This window comes from Kogia breviceps, chromosome 2, assembly GCF_026419965.1.
Source record: "Kogia breviceps isolate mKogBre1 chromosome 2, mKogBre1 haplotype 1, whole genome shotgun sequence".
Classification (NCBI taxonomy): Eukaryota; Metazoa; Chordata; class Mammalia; order Artiodactyla; family Physeteridae; genus Kogia; species Kogia breviceps.
In genome coordinates this window covers 122688557-122709576 of record NC_081311.1, presented here as the reverse complement: position 1 = coordinate 122709576, position 21020 = coordinate 122688557, and the positions used below count along the sequence as shown (strand labels likewise).

Genomic DNA, 21020 nt, shown 5'->3' with positions numbered 1-21020 from the left:
AAACATTCAAATGAAGTGGAATTGCTAAACATAAAGAATACTAGAGTAGACATGCAAAAGATGCTAAATTGAATAAAGAAAATCAAGTTTTAAAAAATGTTCTACAAGGTCACTTTACTAAAATTATTATTAAAAATTATATATATATTATAATTCTTCCTTCCGAGTATTTTTATAGATCTTAGAATGTGATCATAATGTATCCTAAATCTCAGTAGGAAGGCTTGTAAATAATTCAGTCAAATCTCTAGAAGTGATTATAACCCATCTCTGATCCTGTGTATAATATTCTCATATAATACTCTCACTACACCATTGAGATATAGGGGAATCTGGGTCAGTGGTAATAGATAACATTTAACATCATGCTAAATATTTCATATATCTGAATATTATTTTCAGGAAAATCTTAGAGGATTTATATTCATTGTCATCAATAATAATACCTTATATCCTAGAGTGCATTGTAATTTTCAAGTTAACACACATTTTTCAATTTACTATCTAAATTCCATTATCAAAATTTCCAAAGGAAAAAAAAGTTAATTCTGATAAAGACTAAAAAGCCTGTGCAGGGAATATAGTCAATAATATTGTAATAACTTTGTATGGTGACAGGTGGTAACTAGACTTAAAATGGTGATCATTTTATAATGTATAAAAATATCAAATCACAATATTGTACACCTGAAACTAATATAATATTGTAAGTCAGTTACACTTCAATTTTTAAAAACTGGGGGAAAAAAGACCAAAAAGACTATGGGTGGGAGGAAAAGAGTAAAAAAAAAAGTGGAAAACAAAATTCATGATCAAGGAAGTAAAAAAAGTTTACATGTAGGCAGGAAAACATATGAACAGAGAAATGTTATACTAGCCTTAAATAATATTCACCTAAATTAATTTCTCTGAGTTTAGAAAATAGCTATCTTCTGTTTACAGCTTCTTCTTGTTTATGCTTTGTCATCTAGAATTAGACTTTTATTCCTAAGTCTAACCCTGCATGAAACTGATTAAAAAGTGTATTACATTTATATCACTGCTCCCCCCAAATTGTAACATACATAGTAGCTTAAAACAACATGAATTTATTATCTTACAGTTCTGTAGTTCAGAAATCCAATGGGACTCTTTGAGCTAAAATCAATGAGTCAGCAGGGATGCATTCTGTCTGGAAGTTCTAGGGGAGACTCTCTTTGCCTTTTCCAGCTTCTAAAAGCCACCCACAATCCTTGGCTCATGGCACCTTTCCTCCATCTTCAAAGCCATCAGTGTTGCATCTTTCTGACTTTGCTTCTCTTGTCACATCTTTTTTCTGACTCTCTTTTTCTTAAGCCTCCCTCATCCACTTTTAAGGACCCCTGTGATCACATTGGGCCCACGTGGACAATCCAGGATAATATCCCATTTTAAGGTCCTTAACTTAATCACTTGTGCAAAGTCCCTTTTGTCACCTAAGGTAACATATTCACAGGTTTTGGGGATTAGGATGCAGACATCCTGGGAGGGAACACTGTTCTGTCTGCCATAAAAGGTTATATTTAGGGCTTCCCTGGTGGCGCAGTGGTTGAGAGTCCGCCTGCCGATGCAGGGGACACGGGTTCGTGCCCCGGTCCGGGAAGATCCCACGTGCCGCGGAGTGGCTGGGCCCGTGAGCCATGGCCGCTGAGCCTGTGCGTCCGGAGCCTGTGCTCCGCGAAGGGAGAGGCCACAACAGTGAGAGGCCCGCGTACCGCAAAAAAAAAAAAAAAAAAAAAAAAAAAAAAAAAAAAAAAGGTTATATTTAATATCTCATTCTCTGACCACTACCTACTATCTCTCCAGTGCGTCCCCTTTCATACTCTGAGTTGACAATTCTTTGAGCCCACCACTTTTTTACTGTCCCTCATTTCCTTACTGTCCTCTCTTCACCCCTTATCAAACTAAATTCCTTGGGTTATCATTGCAATCCCTTCTTACCCATATCCTCTACTCCCTTGCCCCTGTCTTATTATATTCGCTTGGCAAAACTGACCCTGCTGACTCCTGCTCTCTCACTAATCTGTCTTTGTCCCGTGTAGCTGAACATGGCCAGAGGAAAAGAGACTCGCTGACCAATCTCCTGTTAAAGTCCATACCACAAAGGTCAAGTGGACCCTTAATGCTGCTGGTTAATGACCTGCTATTTTCCTAGTCCATTCACTTTCTAGCTTCCCTAGAGGATGCCTTTGTCGGCTGAGTGAGTCGTGCAGTCCACCAGCCAACCAGCCCACCACCCCCCATTAGTGTCATAAAGTCCAGCTTATATCCCTCAAAAACATTTTTTTATTTTAATTAATCTCTGACTCAGTAATTCTACCTCTAGGGCCCTATCCCAAATAATTAGAGAGCTGTACAAATACATATATGTCCAAGGATGTTTATTGAAACAATATTTATGAAAACTACCTATAATTCCCACAATAGAGACAGGCTTACATAAAGTATGGAACAATCATAGCATGGACAGTTTACAGAATACTGTAAATGAAATCATGTTCAAAATTATGTTTTTGCAGAATACTCAATGATAGGGGAAAATGTGTACGCCGTAAAGTTCAAAGGAAAAATCCAAGATATCAAATTGTACATAGAGCAGCATTCCAAAATTTGAAATACAAATACATATAGATACATATATACATATACCACAAATCAAAAAATGACTAAAAGAAAAATATATGAATGTTAATGCTTGTTATTTTTATGCAATGGGATTATGGGAGATTTTATTCTCTCATTTAAAGTTTTCTGTATTTTCCAATTTTCCCCAAATTATCAGGTATTGCTTTCACATTTAGAAAAATAATAAATAAATGTTAATAATAATAATAATAATATAAAAGGGAGATCAAAGGGGTTCCAAAAGATAGAAACATAAATGCAGAATGTCTTTCTTTGCTTTATAAATGGCTAAATCTTCCAGCTAAAAAGTTTTTATTTCCAAGAGAAGTAGTACTTGTATTCTTTCCTTGACTGGATTTGGATAGAGGATCCACTGCAACATATTTGATTTGGAAACCTCCTGCTGTCACTGAAGCATCACTTAGAAACTTCAGGGTCATGACATTTCCTGGGGAGGAGGAGGATGCAAAAGAACCAAGATGTTACTCTCCTTTAATTTGGCTGACAATTCAAAGACTCATTCTTATAGGAGAATATAAAAATTCATGAACAAGACTCCCAGAATTCAGAACTAGATTCTCAAGCGGTAGAGTCTGTAGTTTCACTGCCAAGTGGGACCAGGACTGTCATATTTTTTCCTGTGGCTCTCCAATCTGTCCTACAGGAAATTTTGTCTATTCTGTTTTCAAAGGTATTCTTTGCACAAGGTACATCCATAGAATTACAGGAGAATGGCAGGCAGTTCAAACCATTAAGATATGGATGGATTATTTACTAAATGATGGCAACAAGCCTTGCATTTGTTAAAAAAAAAAAAAAAAAAAAGCCCACAAAGCTAGATCCCTTTACACAAAGCACCTAACTACATTTTACCTGCATTAAAGACCAAAATGTACTAAAAACAAAAAGGAAAAATGTTATTGTATAAAATAAATATAGGAATATTTTTCTTTTTCAGGAGGGAAAGACCTTCTTAATCCAGATCACAAATCCAGAATTCATTACAAAAACCCCATATATATAAGATGAAAGGCACAGCCTTTAAGTGCCTTTCATCTTATTTTCCAAAGCAACACTATGAGGTGGATACTATTAAAATAGTCATTTTTATAGGTGAAATTGAGGCACAGAAAACCTGAGTAGCTTGCCCAAGGCCACAGGGTTATAAGTGGCAGAACCAGGTTTGAGTTCAGAGTTCATGCTGTGGTCCACTGTACTTTTCTCAAACTTGAAAGAGTTGTTTAAATTAAAAAAAAAAAAAAAAAAAATTTTTTTTTTTTTCAGATTACTCAACTGGTTAAAATACAAATTGGCAGTGTAGGGCTAGTGCTAATTTGGTGACATGTATCCACATCTAAGTGCATATCACCTATGACCCCAAAATTTCACTTCTAGAAGTTTACTTTTTAAAAATAAAATAGCACTACAAAATAGAGGTTTAAAAATATCTAGTGAAATGTTCAATAGCAAAAGAAAAAAAAATCAAAAACAACCACCTTCAGGATGTTAAATATTGGTATATGACAAATTATGGTACCTATTAAGTAGTCATTAAAAAGAATTAGAATGATCTAAATATTATACTCTGACTTGAAAATAGCTCCATGGTCTCCATGTATTGATATATAATATTTGTATAATACAGGAAGACATCTGGAAGGACAGTCACCACATAGTTATCCAACGCCTTTCTTGGGTGGGGAGAGATGGCAAGAGTGGGCACATTCTTTCTTTATATGCCTTTTTTTAAAGTGGTACAGTAATGGATAATTTTTAGTTTATTTATTTTCTGTTTTTGTTTTTTAATATAAATATCCAGGGGTGAGTAAGTATATATTTAAGAAGAAAACTAAATCAAAATGTTAACAGCATTATGCTTGACTAATAGGATAATACTTTAAACATATTTTATATCTTCTTTTTCTATTACTTTGAATCAATGTATTCTTCCTGCTGTTTTGCTAAATCTTTGGCTTTTTATTTAACTATGCTCTTTTCTGTTGATTTGTTTCTCTTTGAATAATAAATAGTGTGGATTTTTCTTTTTTTAGTTCCTTGCAGTTGTGCAAGAAAAACACTGATTTGGTGTTACATTTGGAGTAAGTTTTGTCTGTTTTAAACAAAACAAGAAAAATATTAAGTTTCAGGCTTCTTTTTGACTCTCCCTATGTTTCTTTTTTTTTTTTTTTTTTTTTAATAGGATTCTCCCCCAACTACCTCCTACATCTCATAGAATGTCTTCTTTTTTTTTTTCTTTGCGGTACGCGGGCCTCTCACTATTGTGGCCTCTCCCGTGGCGGAGCACAGGCTCCGCACGCGCAGGCTCAGCGGCCATGGCTCACGGGCCCAGCAGCTCCGCAGCATGTGGGATCTTCCCGGACCGAGGCACGAACCCACGTTCCCTGCATCGGCAGGCGGACTCTCAACCACTGCGCCACCAGGGAAGCCCTAGAATGTCTTCTTTTAGTTTTCTGTTAACATAAAATATGTTCTCAAGTAAAGAATAAGAGATAAATAAAAAGTTTAACAGATTACTCTTCCTAGGGAGACTGTAACAGAGTAATGAATTAATAAATTTTAAGCATTAATCATTCCAAGACTGAACAAGAATTTCCATCCCTTGTAATGATTCATAAATGAGAATTGCGTGCACTGCAAAGCTAGGGTGTGGGACTAATTTTAGTTAGTAGTATCTCAGCTTAAGGACTGCTTAGAAATTGCAACTCAATGTAGGTTTGTTGTTTTTAGTTGGAGAAGTATTTGATAATTTTTTTATGGTGTGGAGGAAAAATAGAGCAAGTCAGAATGCCAGGGACTTCCCTGGTGGCGAAGTGGTTAAGAATCCGCCTGCCAATGCAGGGGACACGGGTTTGAGCCCTGGTCCAGGAAGATCCCACATGCCGCGGAGCAGCTAAGCCCATGCGCCACAACTACTGAGCTTGTGCTCTAGAGCCCGCGAGCCACAACTACTGAGTCCACGTGCCACAACTACTGAAGCCAGCGTGCCTAGAGCCCGTGCTCTGCAACAAGAGAAACCACCGCAATGAGAAGCCTGTGCACCACAACGAAGAGTAGCCCAGCTCACGGCAACTAGAGAAAGCCCACGTGCAGCAACAAAGACCCAACGCAGCCAAAAATAAATTAATTAATTTTTAAAAATTAAAAACAAAAAAAGAATGCCAATTACTGGTGCTGGTGATGAAAATAAAAAGGAAAATGAAGACATCTAAGAAAGTAAAAGTTCTTAGGAAGTAGCAGTTTGAGGCAATAGCAATGGTATTGCTTATTGAGATAAATGTATGCTGCTACAGGGACATTTCTTGGGGTAGATTTCAAGGAACAGAGTCACACAAAATAATTAGCAAGAGGAAAAATATTTGGAAAACATTGCCTACTATAGCTAGCCTTTTCAGATTTACTATGCATAATTAGCATAGTAAAAGTTCTCTGACATCTTCTAATAAAGAAACCTGTTTTACATTGTTTAATCCAATATTTCCCAAATTTACTTGACCTTAGAGCCCTTTTCTCATGTAATATCTATTAAAAACATCTAACAGAACTGTGTTCTTCACAAGACTCTCTGGGGATTGCTGTACTAATGTGAAAATGCAATAAATATGATGTAAAAAATTTTTCAGGGATAGAAGGTATTTTTAACAACTATACAAATTACTTTAATCCTTTATCAATGAAAAGTTTGGACCTTTTATTACCACATTTTATGGGAATTATAAGCTACAGCAGTGTTTATGGATTTGCAGATTCAAGACTATCTCAGACTGCATTTCCTGCAAATAACCAGAGTACACATTTTTAGTGCAAGGAGTTGGTAAAAGTCTTTAAGTATAAATAAGCACTTCTTTCCCTTTTACAAGCTAGCAAGCTATATCTGTCTTCAGCTCTCTCAACTTTAAAAAGTATATAGTAATAACTACTGGGTCCTTCATTTTCACTGATACTGAGAAAGCAAATCATAGTTTTGTTCTTCAATTTAGAGCCATTACCTGTACTAATGATGTCTTCTGGAAGCTCATCTCCACAGTATCTGAAAGAGAATTTTTTAAAAAGAGAGGTCACATGAATGATTATTATATAGCTATTGCAAGTGGCTCTTACTGATAATTGATGTACTTTATTTCCCCTAAGTAATGGCTCATTTTTCTATTATTTTACAACATTTTATATTTATTTATTTTTACTTGAATTTGTAAGAGAGAAGAGGGGTTAAAACATTGTTTGAAATATCCTTCTCACAGTATTAATGAGATTCTTAAAGAATTTGTGGCATTACTGTGTCTACAAAGCTTTTTGTGTGGTAGACAATTTGAATCTATTTGGAAATTTTAAAAATTTGTTTCTGATTAATCTCATAAAGTTTTCTTCACAGTTAGAAAAGAATGGGTGTATGACTGATTTAAAAGGGAAAGAATTATGTTGGACCCCGTAGACATAAGAGGGTGTGATTTTTATCTGAATCATGGTTTGAAAGGAATTCCCTGGCACATGATAATATAAAAAATAAGGGTTTTTATAAGTTTCTAAAAAAATGTAATTTATTCCTGAGGGGCAGAAAGTCTTTATAAAGGTAAATCACACAATATAATCCAATAAATAACAAATTAGCCTGTAGATTAAAAAATCATTTATGATTTTATCTAGACCTGTAATTGATTTCTGAAACTAGGTTTAAAATAAAAATGTTACCTTAATTCCCAAGGTAGGAGGTCCATTCTTTCAAAAAAGACTTTGTTCTTAATTCCTCCAACCCTACTTCTAGGCTTCTGCAAACTATTTTAAAAAACTATATATTTTTTCTATAGTAGTAGTCTCAGCTAAAGAACAAAACAAAACAAAAACCACTTTCCCTCCAAAAATTGCTGTTCATTTATGCAACAAATGCCTTTGTTTTTCTTTGTATTTAAGTTACAGATTTCAAAGTCAATAAAAAGATATTGTCTGTCATTTTAAATTATCCCCACTACTATTTTCTTTCATTAAATTACTATTATGGATAATAGAGAATTGATAACTGATAATCTATTGATAATGGATAGTCTAAAATACACTTTATTAAGTGGGGACCTGAATACATAAAACACCTTAACTGTACACTCTTTAATTTACAATATTTTGTAAAATGTTGCAAATTTTGTATTGTAAAATTTAAACTATGTTAAAGATATGGATGGGAACACACAAAAAATGTGTCCCAGCATGTTAAAAAATCCTAGGGAAAAATACTGAGGAAAGAAATACTTGTTTTTTATGGCAAAGAAAGTTATTTTTAAAAAGATATCCATTGTATATTTAGCTAAACTATATGAGAGAAGGGGCTATAGTTTACTTATTTGCCTTATATCCATAATGCTTAGTACAATGCTTTGTACACAGAAGAAAGGCAACAATTATTGAATTTATAATTATTTTTAGGAGATTGACAGAAATCAGAACATTTAAACCCCCCCCCAAATTTCCCAACTCATATCTTCTTTCTCCTGTTAGTCAAATCTTGAGGTCTTTATAAATAGAATATGTAACTAATTGTTATAATTGAACAAATCAAAAAGCAGCTGTAACTATTTTAATAAGTAGACATAGCACCTGACTATGGCTTGTTATGAGTAACAGTGCAAAAAAAAGTCGTGGTTAAAAAAGGATACTCTGGGACTTCCCTGGTGGCTCAGTGATTAAGAATCCACCTGCCAATGCACGGGACAAGGGTTCGAGCCCTGGTCCGGGAAGATCCCACATACCACGGAGAAGCTAAGCCCGTGTGCTACAACTACTGAGCCTGCGCCCTAGAGCCCGTGAGCCACAACTACTGAAGCCCACATGCCTAGAGCCTGTGGTCTGCAACAAAGAGAAGCCACCCCAATAAGAAGCCCGCGCACCACAACGAAGAGTAGCCCAGCTTGCCACAACTAGAGAAAGCCCACGTGCAGCAACGAAGACCCAACTCAGCCAAAAATAAATAAATGAATAAATTAATTTTTTAAAAACGGATACTCTTGCAGGAGAATAGATAAACTGGTAAATCAATACTGTAGGGACAGTTGGAGAAAAATAAAAGAAACATCATGCAAAATATCAGATGTTCATTAGCTTCCCGTATGGAGAAACAATACATACCTTCCCACAAAGCCATGGACATCATCGTAACTGTCATATATTTCAACATAGTCAGCCAAGCAGGCTGGGTCATCTTCAAGGTCAAAGTCCAAAAAACTCAGGTGAATACGCTGACCATACTTGAGTCTAATGTGCCAGTAGCAGATTTGGTTATCATCATACTCATTTGGGAAGCCTGGAGTTTTAAAAATTTGCTTTGGATCTGTGAAGACACCACCACACTCCTTTGCTGAAATGAGAAAGAAAAAATGATAAGAAAGCATTTTTAAAAAATGATTCCTACTTTAAAAAAGATATTCATTTCTTAGTGTCCATCTATTTAGTACTTTTTATGAAATAAAAATAAAATGATTTAATATATAGCATCCATAGTATATTGTGTGTAACTGTAGCTAAAGAATAAATGTTTTTTCATTAATAGTTGCTAAATTCTCTAAAATGAACATAGACCACTTGTGAATTTTTTTTTGTTCTAACTTTTTAAAAATTAATTGATTTATTTTTGGCTGCGTTGGGTCTTCATTGCTGCGCGCAGGCTTTCTCTAGTTGCAGCAAGTGGGGGCTACTCTTTGTTGCAGTGTGTGGGCTTCTCCTTGGGGTGGCTTCTCTTGTTGCGGAGCACCGGCTCTAGGCACGCGGGCTTCAGTAGTTGTGGCACGCGGCCTCTAGAGCACAGGCTCAGTAGTTGTGGTGCATGGGCTTAATTGCTTCGTGGCATGTGGGATCTTCGAGGACCAGGGCTTGAACCTGTGTCCCCTGTATTGGCAGGGAGATTCTTAACCACGGTGCCACCAGGGAAGTCCCCACTTGTGAATTTTTTAAGAAGTAAAACAGCAAGAAGGAATAATAATTGTGCTCCTGTTGACATTTTTGCTCTGTTTACGTTTTAAGCATAGGATGCATGTCTTATGTGTACACTTAAATGTGTTTTGACAAATACATATGCCCATATTACCAACAGCCCAATCAAGTGGACAGGGATTTTGTTCTGTGGTGTCACCACTGTGTCTTCAGGGACTCAGACACTTAGAATAATGAGTCCAATAAATTCTGTTTGGAAAATCATTATAGAATATGAAGATCACTTAAGGAATTTGAAGGTCACTCTAATCCAGTTAAAAGGAATAATTTATAATCATTCTATACTCCTTTTACTGGTTTTTAACACCTTAATCCTAATACTATTTGAGGATTTGGTGGAGATATCCATGTTGGTTTATTCAAGCCATTTACCATTTCATAGATTTCTGTCCTGTCCCATAACCTGTTATAAGAACAAACAATCTCTGCCAGAACAGTGATTTTACAGTATGCCTAGAGAGAAAGCTGTGGAAGGGCCCCAGTTAATTTTAATTCCATATCACTTAAATGTCTAGTGTCTTGAAAAAAATATACAAACTGGAAACTCAAAAATAATCTGAGTGGTGGTGATGGTAGTGGTGACTCTGGATAGCATTCAAAGGTATTTTTTATTATATCGATTAGAGGGTTTTTTTTTTTTTTTTTTTTTTGGCTGTGCCACGCAGCTCGCAGGATCTTAGTTCCCCGACCAGGGATCCAACCTGTGCCCTTGGCAGTGAAAGCGCTGAGTCCTAACCACTGGGCCACCAGAGAATTCCCCAATTAGAAGTTTTTTAGAAGAATATTCTCCTTTAAAATAACTATTACAAAAAAAAAAAAATAAAAATAAAAAAAATAAATAAATAAAATAAAATAAAATAACTATTACAATAAAAAATTGTGTTAGAATCCTTAAGTAAAAGGAGAAGTAAAAGAAGTAAAAGAAGCTTATCACCCCAGGGCAGAACAGGCTCTTAGAAAGGCAAGGAAGTGACAAAAGAGGGTCAGGGATCTAGTCTGAGCTCTGCGTCCAGTCTATACCTCAGTTTCTTCATTGGTAAAATAAATATAGTCATGCCTCTCCTGTTACCTCCCTCATAGGACTATTCTGAGGATAAAATATAAAGGATAGCTTAAGGGTATTATGCAAAGTGTAAGCTATTCTTATTGTATTATTAAATATTATATAATACATAGTTTATATGTGCACATAAGCATGTACAGTGCCCACTTTGGGAGTGATTTTCTCTGTCCCATAGCATCCTGTCTTTGATGTATATATCATTAGATTAAGAAAAATATTCAAATATTGAACTAACTTGTTTTTATATTTAGCTATATCTATTCAGCTCTATACTTCATGTTACATATAATTATTGCCTCATCTCTTGCTTATTTAGAAAATGACAGATTTATAAAGCAGGCTGGGTCCCTGAGGACTGACAGCTAATTGGTTAAGAAGTATTCATACAGGAGGCAGTCGGCATCATGCCACACATTCAGAACTCGAATGAGCAAGCTGACTTCTGAACACTTCTGAATGACCCTATTCTTCCTTGCTTCAATCAACTCTAACTTGGTGGTATTGATTAATCAATAATCATTGCTTTATTTTTCTGATACCATTATGATTTTTTTCATTCCAATTATTTTTCAATGAACTGTTCTCCCATTGCTAGTTCAGGTGGCCCCCAGTCCCCTTCAGGTTGACCACATCCTAAATAATCAATATATCACTGAATCCAAAAGTAAGCTGAGACTTGAGTAAGCACAAGTCTCCCAGGATTCTGTACACACATTCCCAGAGTAAAAAGCATTCAGCCTCTATGAGAAACTAAAGCAGCTTATAAAAATTTGTAAGTTAAGGTGGCATTCTTATAAAAGGGCAATGAAATACTGTAAGAATCTTTCCATTTGTACTTCTACATCTTCCTTAGACTTTGATCTTTGGAAGTGATTGAGTAGATGCTCAGAGATCCTGAAGTTTATCAGGCAAAGAATCAGATAATATATTTGGAAATAGAAGTTACTCTTAAGAGTAAAAAGAGAGTTGCCTGTATAAATATATTTAAGAAAAAGGAAGAGAGGAAGAGAGAAGGAGAAGAAAAGAAGATATATGAATTATTAACAATGACTAAATATAGTATACTATAGGCTTAAAGTATGTCAAAGTGATTTGAAAGTTATAATCTATATGAATGCACATGTTATTCATATTTTTTGAATTTTATTTATTTTTCTTATACAGCAGGTTCTTATTAGTTATCTAGTTTATGCATATTAGTGTATATATGTCAATCCCAATCTCCCAATTCATCCCACCCCCATTTATTCATATTTTGTCTCAAGTGGGAATAGGTGACAGCTCTAGGAAAAATTCTTTTCTACTTGGAGTATACATTATTGTGAGGTATAGTTTAGTTGCAAATGTGAGAAACTGTTCTCCAATGGTTAATATTATTAAATAATAAATTCTATAATAATATGCTAGAACTTCACTGTAATCTCCTACTTTGTCATGGACATTCTCTAAGGTAGATCCAAATGGGATACCACCTGAGGATGTTTATGATCATATCTGTGGGAAATACTTTGTAACATGTTGTAACACTTTGTAATATTATCCTGGGGTAAATACATCCCAAAACAACAGTCTACTTTTTTCTCCAACAGCATGGACCAAGAATTACTGTTTATAGTAATTATAATGTGTTAATTTTCTCTTTAAAGTTTTCCTAGCTGCAATCAACCATGGAAAAAGAATATGAATAAACAGGTACTTACAATAATAACTAGCATATCCAGTATATATTTGTTAAAACAAACCACAGAGTGAGGGTTGCTTAGTTTGGAAGTTTAAGAATTTATGCCCAAAAAGAAATTAGGGAAAAACTTTGTTTATTCTGTCTCCTTTTTATCATTCTATTATAGGGATAATTTTGAACAGTTAACATTTGGTAGTACTACTTCATAGTTTTAGCTAATTAACTGTGACAAGTTTATAACCTTTTTTTTTTTTTTTTTTTTTTTGTCCTTTGTAATCAGGAAGTTCCCTGGCACAGAAAAGAATTAAGTTGTGATCTCACCTGCCTACTAATTACTGGCTGTCTGAAAGTTACTTAAGCTCTTGAACTTTAGTTTCCTGAATTCTAAAATGGGTATAACAATAAAGTGACAGTGTGGGTGAAGAGACATAAGTCAGTGTGTGGCACAGCATAATCATTCTATGAATGGTAGTTGTTATTAATAATTATCATTACTAAATTGCTCTCTCTCTGGAAGAAGTCATTTCTTTTTACTAACCTCTTAGTAACCTGTACCTGTTTTTATATAGTATAAAATTATTGTTTTTGACAAACCATGTGGGTTGTAGCAATAAGCATCCCATCTTTCACTTCTGTTCAGACGGACTCCGTAATCAATAATACCAGTTTTTCCAAATCCACAGTTGGGCCCTGGCTTCACAATGGGGTATCCAACTCTGCCCTTGGCCATCCACCCAGCAGCACAGATGTGAAATCCTGCAAGAGAATGGAAGGGTAATGGCTTAACTGGTTATTCCCTCAGCTGAGTGAAGGTCATCTCAACCAAGGTGGCCCCTTGAAACAGGGACAGTGTCTTAACTGCCCAAATCCACTTCATATAAAAGGGGAAGAACTGTTTTCTTAAAAAATAAGGTGTGAGGGCTTCCCTGGTGGCGCAGTGGTTGAGAATCCGCCTGCCGATGCAGGGGACACGGGTTTGTGCCCTGGTCCAGGAAGATCCCACATGCCGCAGAGCGGCTGGGCCCATGAGCCATGGCCGCTGAGCCTGCGCGTCCGGAGCCTGTGCTCCGCAACGGGAGAGGCCACAACAGTGAGAGGCCCGCGTACCACAAAAAAAAAAAAAAAAAAAAAAAAAAAGGTGTGAATATATATAAAAGTTCTTGTAACATCTGACTTTTACTAGGAAATGACATCTTACTTGGAAAAAAAAAAAAAGGAGCAGATAGACTAGGAGATAATAATACCATGGATATGAAAACAATCCAATTTCAGAGCTGGCTTCTTTTCACAAATGACCGAGCTAGTGCCATGAGTTAATACTCATCATCAATACTGAAAAAAATTTTTTCAAATGATAATTTCTCCTTCAGGATCAATTAAGATATCACTAATATTTAAAACATTTGAATAGGGATAAAAGTACTCATACATTTCAAACAAAGCCTCAGCCTTGTTCTCCTTACTCAACTTTGGAGGCTGTTTTAATATTTGCCAATGCCACCCAAGAATGATTTGACTACAAGTCCCCCATGACTAGTAATGTCTCTGGCCTTTGTATACCTCATTCCATTTACTGCATCACACACAGCCTTAAGGGTATAGACTGAGCAGTCATCTGGGGAGACTTTGGGGCATTTTCGAGAACACCATTATTTTTGTCTTGGGTAATGTATAATAATAGTATGAGCTTTGCCCGGTATGTTCCTATCAGCAAAGGGATATCTTCAGTGGAGAAGAAAATTCTGAATTGGGGTGGCCTTTTGGATTCTCTTGAAAGTCCAGGAGAGACAGTAGCAACCCGTTTTTTTTAATATAAAGAAGCAAACAGCATTTGTTAATTACTGGGTTTTCACCAGGTGTCCTGACATCATCTTCCCACTTTCTTTCATCTGCCACCTTACAACTTGCTTATCCTCCTTTTCCTCATGGCTTTTGATCCTAAAGTACAAATGCATTCTCCCACTTAGTGTAAAAAAAAGAAAAGGAAAAAATTGAAAATAATTGGAAAAAAAATCTACTAAATTCACTATTTCTTCTACCAAGTAAATTTCTTTGTAAGACACAACATAGTAGCATCATTTAACAGCCGAGGAAAATGACACACAGACGTCAAGAAGAGATAGAATGATATTAAAAATGAATAGCAATGGCATTAAAATTAATGAGGGGTTTAAATGATATCGAGATAATGATGTCTTCATTTTCTTTTGATGTTTATTTATTAGCTCCCAATGGGGTGTGACCCCAACTAAGTTACTAGTAATAGGAATTGTCCACCAGCTCTAGGCAGAGAAGATGGGAGAAGCCAGAGGAACTATTAGCAGGGGTGGAGAGAAAAGTCTTAATAAGGGGTTGCAGGAAAGATGGAAAATTTTTTTTCCAAGGGTGAAAAAGAAGATTATTGTCAAAGCCGTTACCAATTTTTCTGGCTGCCTCTAACTGCTTGTAGGTGGCAAGATGGCCACCTTCATATTCACACACCGCCTTCGCTTCTGCATAGGTGAGCTTGTACTTGCCAGACCGCGCTTCTCTGTGGTACACGCCTGCTGCTTGTTCTGTGAATTCACAAAATGTCATCAATGCACTATTATCCATTCTCGTGGAACAAGGGAAATTTTGTGGCCTCAGCTGGAAGATTACATCAGCTATTGTTCCTGCCAAAGGGTTCCCTGGGTCAGCTGCCTTGAATGGCTAAGTTTTCATTGTTAGAAAGCTTTGGAAAAAAAATATGAATGAGGGGAATTTGGGGGGACATAAATAGAAACTTGAGGCTAAATTATTTTTTGAACTGATAACCTGAAAAAAAGTTTTAACACAACATTGTATTTCTGTATTATCCAAAGGTGATAGAGTTTTGACTTTTTTTTTTGGCTTTGTTTTAAAAACTTGGAAAGGTAAGCAATAGGGAAAGAAAAGGAGTTGAAGGCAAAAGAAACCAATGAAAATTGGCTTACAGTGAAGGAGAAAAGTAAGCCAAAATATCCATTTGAGGGAAATGACTAATGCAATATAATTGAGAATTTAGTAAACAAATCAAAAACTGAGGAAAAGTTTAAAGGAATCCAAAGCAAGCAAATATTACATTGAAGAAAAGAAAAATAGATTTAAATACAGCAGAGAAAAAGCGGGACACACCTAACTACCAGTTCGTAAGTTCTTTATCTGGTTTGTCTTTTTCGGTTCACATTTGTTCCCAACGTATTTTAGATAGTGTTAAGTCATACATGAGCTGTCTCCCAATAGAGCACTGTTTAAAATGATTGTTTTGAGTTTGGAGTGCATTTTGCCATAGAAACAATGTGAAAAGATTCCCAAGACAATAATCATAGCATAGCTCTAATAGTTCTATGTTGACTATCAGATTATTGTTAAGTCTTTGTCCCCTGACCTGTGCAATCAGCCACCATCAAGACCATTTCCAACGAGAACGTATGTTTCTTGGCATGCAGCAAGATATGAATCCAGCAGTATTAGAAATACTGTTCTTTACTCTCTTCCCCAAGCTGAAGTTGACAATGCCACAGTTCAATAGGAGATGCTGCTTGGCATTTTTCTGGACTCCATGGGATACAGCTCTTATACCTTATATGGAAAAAGCCTGTCATTAATACACAGTACCTTAGTGCATCTGATACTTATAGGTCAGAGAACACAAGGAACATCAAAGTCATTTTCCCCTTTGAGAGTCACCTACTTCCTAAGTGTCCTTCATAGGGTAAAGCCTCATTAACTAAACTTTTACTCGTTTCCAATTTGGCTGTTTTAAGAATATACCATGAGGTACTTTGATAGGTGCTGGGGATCAAGCCCTATTCTCAAGCAACTTGAGCACTAGTGAGCAATGCAAGTCATCTATTTTGAAGTACAAGTGGTACTAAGGCTTTTAGTAGAGAAGGAGACATGTAGTGCTTACTAATGTATTGTGGTGGAGATTATTGTTACTTTTTAAAAACATTAAAACTGTATCTGTTCTCTAAAAGATCTTTATTTGAAAAAAGTTTTGTAGGAATTATTTTGTCTGTCAAGGTTTCTCAAACTAAGATTTCCGTGATATTTTACTCCAGAAATAAAAATATGATGTACTAAAAACATGACAGCAAGCTCCAAATGGAGTCTCTTATGCTAAGGCCCACATCACCAAACCAAGACTTAAGTATGGTTTCGGCTCACCCAGAAATGGAATCTTAAACCAGTCAGTCAGAAATCTCCTGATCACCACCCTTTAGGTCATCTGCCTGATAGACCCCTGCCATCACCTGAAGGAAAGTAACCTTGCCATAACCAACCTGCTTTTTCACCTAGTAAAACTTGCTTCTGCCCGCTCCCTTCTGCCTATGAGTCTTGCATTTTGTACCACTCCTCGGAGCTCCTTTCTATCTGTTAGATTGGATGCTGCCAAATTCAAATGGATTTTTGCTCAGATAAACTCAAAATTTTAAGTATGCTTCAGTTTTCCTTTTAACAGATGTTTGCAGGAAAAAAATAAATTAACAGAAAAAATTCTAAAAATAATTTTAAGTTTTCTTCCTGGTAGTTTTTCTTAAACTTTTGGTACCTCTTAAACTTGTCTAGTCATAAGATAGTAACTTAAATAGCAGAAATGTCTATGCTATAATTTTTAGTTTATTAAATAATATTCCACACTGTTACTGAAAGAGACCCAAACTTCCCATTATTTTGCCTTATGAACAAGTTGAGTACCCTTGGCATGTGTACTTGACAGTTTTTTTTTTTTTTTTTTTTTTTTTTTTTGCGGTATGCGGGCCTCTCACTGTTGTGGCCTCTCCCATTGCGGAGCACAGGCTCCGGACGCGCAGGCCCAGCGGCCATGGCTCACGGGCTTAGCTGCTCCACGGCATGTGGGATCTTCCCGGACCAGGGCACGAACCCGTGTCTCCTGCATCGGCAGGCGGACTCTCAACCACTGCGCCACCAGGGAAGCCCCTACTTGACAGTTTTAAGCACACATTTATTTTAAAGTATTTCTCAATTCAGAATTTTTTTTTTTTTTTTTTTTTTGCGGTATGCGGGCCTCTCACTGCTGTGGCCTCTCCCATTGCGGAGCACAGGCTCCGGACGCGCAGGCCTAGCGGCCATGGCTCACGGGCTTAGTTGCTCCGCGGCATGTGGGATCTTCCCGGACCAGGGCACGAACCCGTGACCCCTGCCTCGGCAGGCGGATTCTCAACCACTGCGCCACCAGGGAAGCCCCTCAATTCAGAATTTTAAACTCCTAAGATGGTCCTTTGTACAATGAGTCCTAATCTAAAAAATTTCACCTTTCAGAGGAAGTAATAATTTATTAACTTTTCTAGTTGTCATTCACTGAAATTCAAAATCTATTTAACCAATAACTTCCTTTTCCTTTTAGTAAGTGGTGACACAATACTATGTTGGCTCTGATTTCTATTTCTGGTTCTACAGTGGACCAGTTCTGTAACCTTGTATTAATCACTGCCTGAGCTTCAGTTTCCTCATCTATCCAATGAGAATAATGATAGCTATTTTTTGGAATATATAAACCATAAAACCCATAAACATAGCTTCTGTATCCTAGTAGGAGCTCATGATAATGTTACTTTTCCCTTCTCCTTTTTTGGATTCAATACAATGGCTAAAAAGAATTGCTTATCTGTACATTTTTTGATTTTCATAATCCATTTAAACTAGTTGAAGTCTCTTGTCCTTAAGTGTCTTTTAAAAAATTACTATCTAAGGAATTAGAGGATACAAGAGTTAAAAATAAACCTTAGGGGTCCCCTACTTCAGACTTCTCATTTTACCAGTATGGGACTGAGACCAAGAGTTTAAAGTGCCTTGTTCTTGATAGTTGCTAGCAGATTCCTGCCTTCTAATTCAACTCTCTTCCCTCCCTAAAATAGTTTTCTAATACTACATTGGCTTAACCAACTGTAAACAATTTATGCTAGGCTGACTGATCAATAATTTGTCTCACATTGACGCGTGAAGCACGGTGCAATCACTCTGGGCCTCAAATGTGCAGTATACTATTAACAAACATTTGGGTTTGCTCCTCTCTATCTCTAGGAAAGAACTCCTATTGTCTAGGTTTATATTTTGGTGATATACAACATCACTTTAAAAAAAACAACAACAACAAATTACTTGATCATTAGCAAATTTGACAGCATTTCAAAGTTTATCCCTGTGGGTTTAACTCTTACTAGCTTTATGATCATCTTTGTCATTTCTGACAAATAGGTGTATATTTCCCAAGTTTGATGCTGTGCAATGAAAATAAAGAGACTTGCTCATTCCTCTAGTAAATTCCAGACCCCATCTTGGCCAAATGGATTACACTGTTCAGCATGAAAGCTGTTCACTGGCTCAAACTGAAAAAAGAGGCTGCAAGGCTGTGCATTGCAATCGAGCTTTCTAATGAAATCCGCATGGCTGCAGTTATTACCAGAGAGAAACATGCTGAAAGGGAAAATATTCTATAACTATGTGCTGCTTAGCAAGCATAACATTAAGATCTAGGTTAATTTTGCTTTCTCTTTATTTATCTATTTTATACAAGGATCTGTCAGTTTTCTTCTTGAGCAATTCAAATTTTTTTCACTATCAAACACAACAGTGAACATAAAGCAGTATTAATTTGTATCATGAGAATTAAAGCATTGTTTAGAGTACTATATGGGGTATTTTGGGTTTTCTCTATTTAGCCTTTTTTGGTCTGTTGTTTATATTCACAGTTAGGTCTATGTCATTCCTTACATTTAACAAAACAAAACAACAAAAGAAACTTTCCTTGTCTAACAAAAGAGGTAGAAAAGTATTTAAATGGATAGCTCAAACAAAAGAAATCAAGTGGTAAGAATGCATCCAGAAATACAAGCTTCTTTCATTTTTTTCTATATTACAAGCTGGCTTTGTCAAACTAGTCAAAAGATGTTTGGAAAAAGCATGATATACACTACAGGTCAGAGTACATGGAGCAATGATTATAAAATTATTGTATATTCCAATTTACCTGTTGTAATTCTCTTATGGTTACCTGTTATGAAATCTGACTAGAAATGCATTGAAATGAAAACAATATATTGGTGGTTTTATTTTGTTAAGGAAACAATCTGCACTATACCACCACACCTTCTTTGAAAATTTTAAAGCATATTTTCATATGGAATATAAATATTAAGCTCTATTTTCTACTGAACAGTTCACTTTATAAAAAGCTATTTTAAAATTTTAGAAGGCAGAAACACTTTTTAAAAAATATATATGCATTCCAGTAGCTATCTTTCCCAAGCATTTTCTTTGAAAACATCAGCCTTGAGCAGAAGAGAAAAATTAACAGCTTTGATTCACTTCTCCATGAATTCAAAGAAGCGACTTTCCCAACAAGAAGTTCATGAGTGAAGTTTCTTACCAAGCCATATGGAGTTATGAAAAATTCCATTCTTGAATCCCCATCCGTGAGCCTCTTCCCACAGCAAGACAAATAAGTGAATTAAGATGATCATATCTCAGTTGTAGAGAAGGAATAGCCTGTTAGGGGCTGCTCAGGATAAATTCCCAGAGCAGAGGCTGAAATGCGTCTGAAACATCTGGTTTCCACATCTTTTAAATGGTTTTTCTTTCTTTCTTTTTTTTTTTTTTTTCAGCTGTGAGGTCAGCAAGTACTCTCCAATGGCATTTTCCTCTGTAGAGTTACACAATTAACTCACTGTCTGAGGCAAATTCTCTGACTCATTTGCATTGGCAACCAAAACTAAGGATATAGAATGATCATCTACATTTTAAAATTCACTTACTTTGAAAGGGGATCCTTTACTCTATCTGTCATGGACTCTTTTCTCTTACGAAGTTTGTTTAACTTGGTGCAGTTTCAGCAGTGGTTTCAAAACAACAAAAGAAAGACACCAGTAGGAATTTAAGAGAAACCCTGAATATCTTATTTGTAGTAAGTCAATTATGCGGTATGGGGTTTGGGGTTAAACACTAATCTTGAACTTGACTAAAGTGTCTAATGTTACTTTAGTTTTCCTTAAACATTGCCAAGCTTGTATAGAAAGTTTGAAACAAAAGTGTGCATAGCTGGTAAACTCTAAACTGTCTCCAGTGATGTAGCATTTCTTTACGCTCTCTTCTGTCTGCTTTTGTCCTGGGTGGGGTCTGTTGCAGTCCTTGGTTTATTGTGGTCAGTAAGTAAATACATCAGCTTCCAGAAAAGTAGTTCAGTTTCAGAGACTTAGGACATTCCAGCATTTTGGGGCTATCTTATAACACAAATTTTTCCAGGCTACAAATCCTTGATTTGGGGGGAGGAAGGTGGGTGGGTAGATAGTCATAAAGTGAATTAAAATATGGCCTTAGGTTCCCCTAACCACTCTAACTTTGAAGATGATCAAAATCATAGGTAACAGTTATCATAGAAAAGTCACCATGCCTTGAAATACCCCAAATTTTCCTCTCCTTTTGTGCAGGGTCCTTGGGGAACCTGTCTGGTAATATCCCACTGCTCTGATGCTGGTGGCATTTCCTGTTGATTGACAGCCATTTTTGGGGGCAGATTTGGCTTCTCTTTCTCATTTGTCATTCTTCGCTACTTAGCGTCTCTACTCTTGCTACCAAACGGCTTCCCATTTGCTCCCATTATATTCATTTCTCTCATGC

The 21020-nt window shown here is 36.1% G+C and overlaps 2 protein-coding genes across 5 annotated transcripts in view; one reads left to right on the top strand and one right to left on the bottom strand.

Moving 5' to 3' along the window:
- NMI (N-myc and STAT interactor) overlaps window positions 1–21020 on the top strand; it is a 116101-nt gene that overhangs the window by 22222 nt on the left and 72859 nt on the right. The window lies entirely within an intron of this gene.
- On the bottom strand, window positions 2383–19986 carry TNFAIP6 (TNF alpha induced protein 6). Of its 4 annotated transcripts, XM_067027512.1 has the most exons (7): window positions 19774–19986; window positions 15769–15962; window positions 14798–14935; window positions 12975–13136; window positions 8776–9004; window positions 6651–6691; window positions 2383–3091 (listed from the first exon to the last, which is right to left on the bottom strand). In XM_067027512.1, exons 2-7 carry the CDS (start codon window positions 15794–15796, stop codon window positions 2922–2924), a joined length of 768 nt encoding a protein of 255 aa, XP_066883613.1. In that variant the 5' UTR covers window positions 15797–15962; window positions 19774–19986; the 3' UTR covers window positions 2383–2921. The 4 variants fall into 4 exon arrangements, with proteins under 4 accessions (XP_066883613.1, XP_058908296.1, XP_066883614.1 ...); XM_059052313.2 differs by lacking the exon at window positions 15769–15962 and having other exon boundaries at window positions 19774–19972; XM_067027513.1 differs by lacking the exons at window positions 14798–14935; window positions 15769–15962 and having other exon boundaries at window positions 2384–3091; window positions 19774–19955.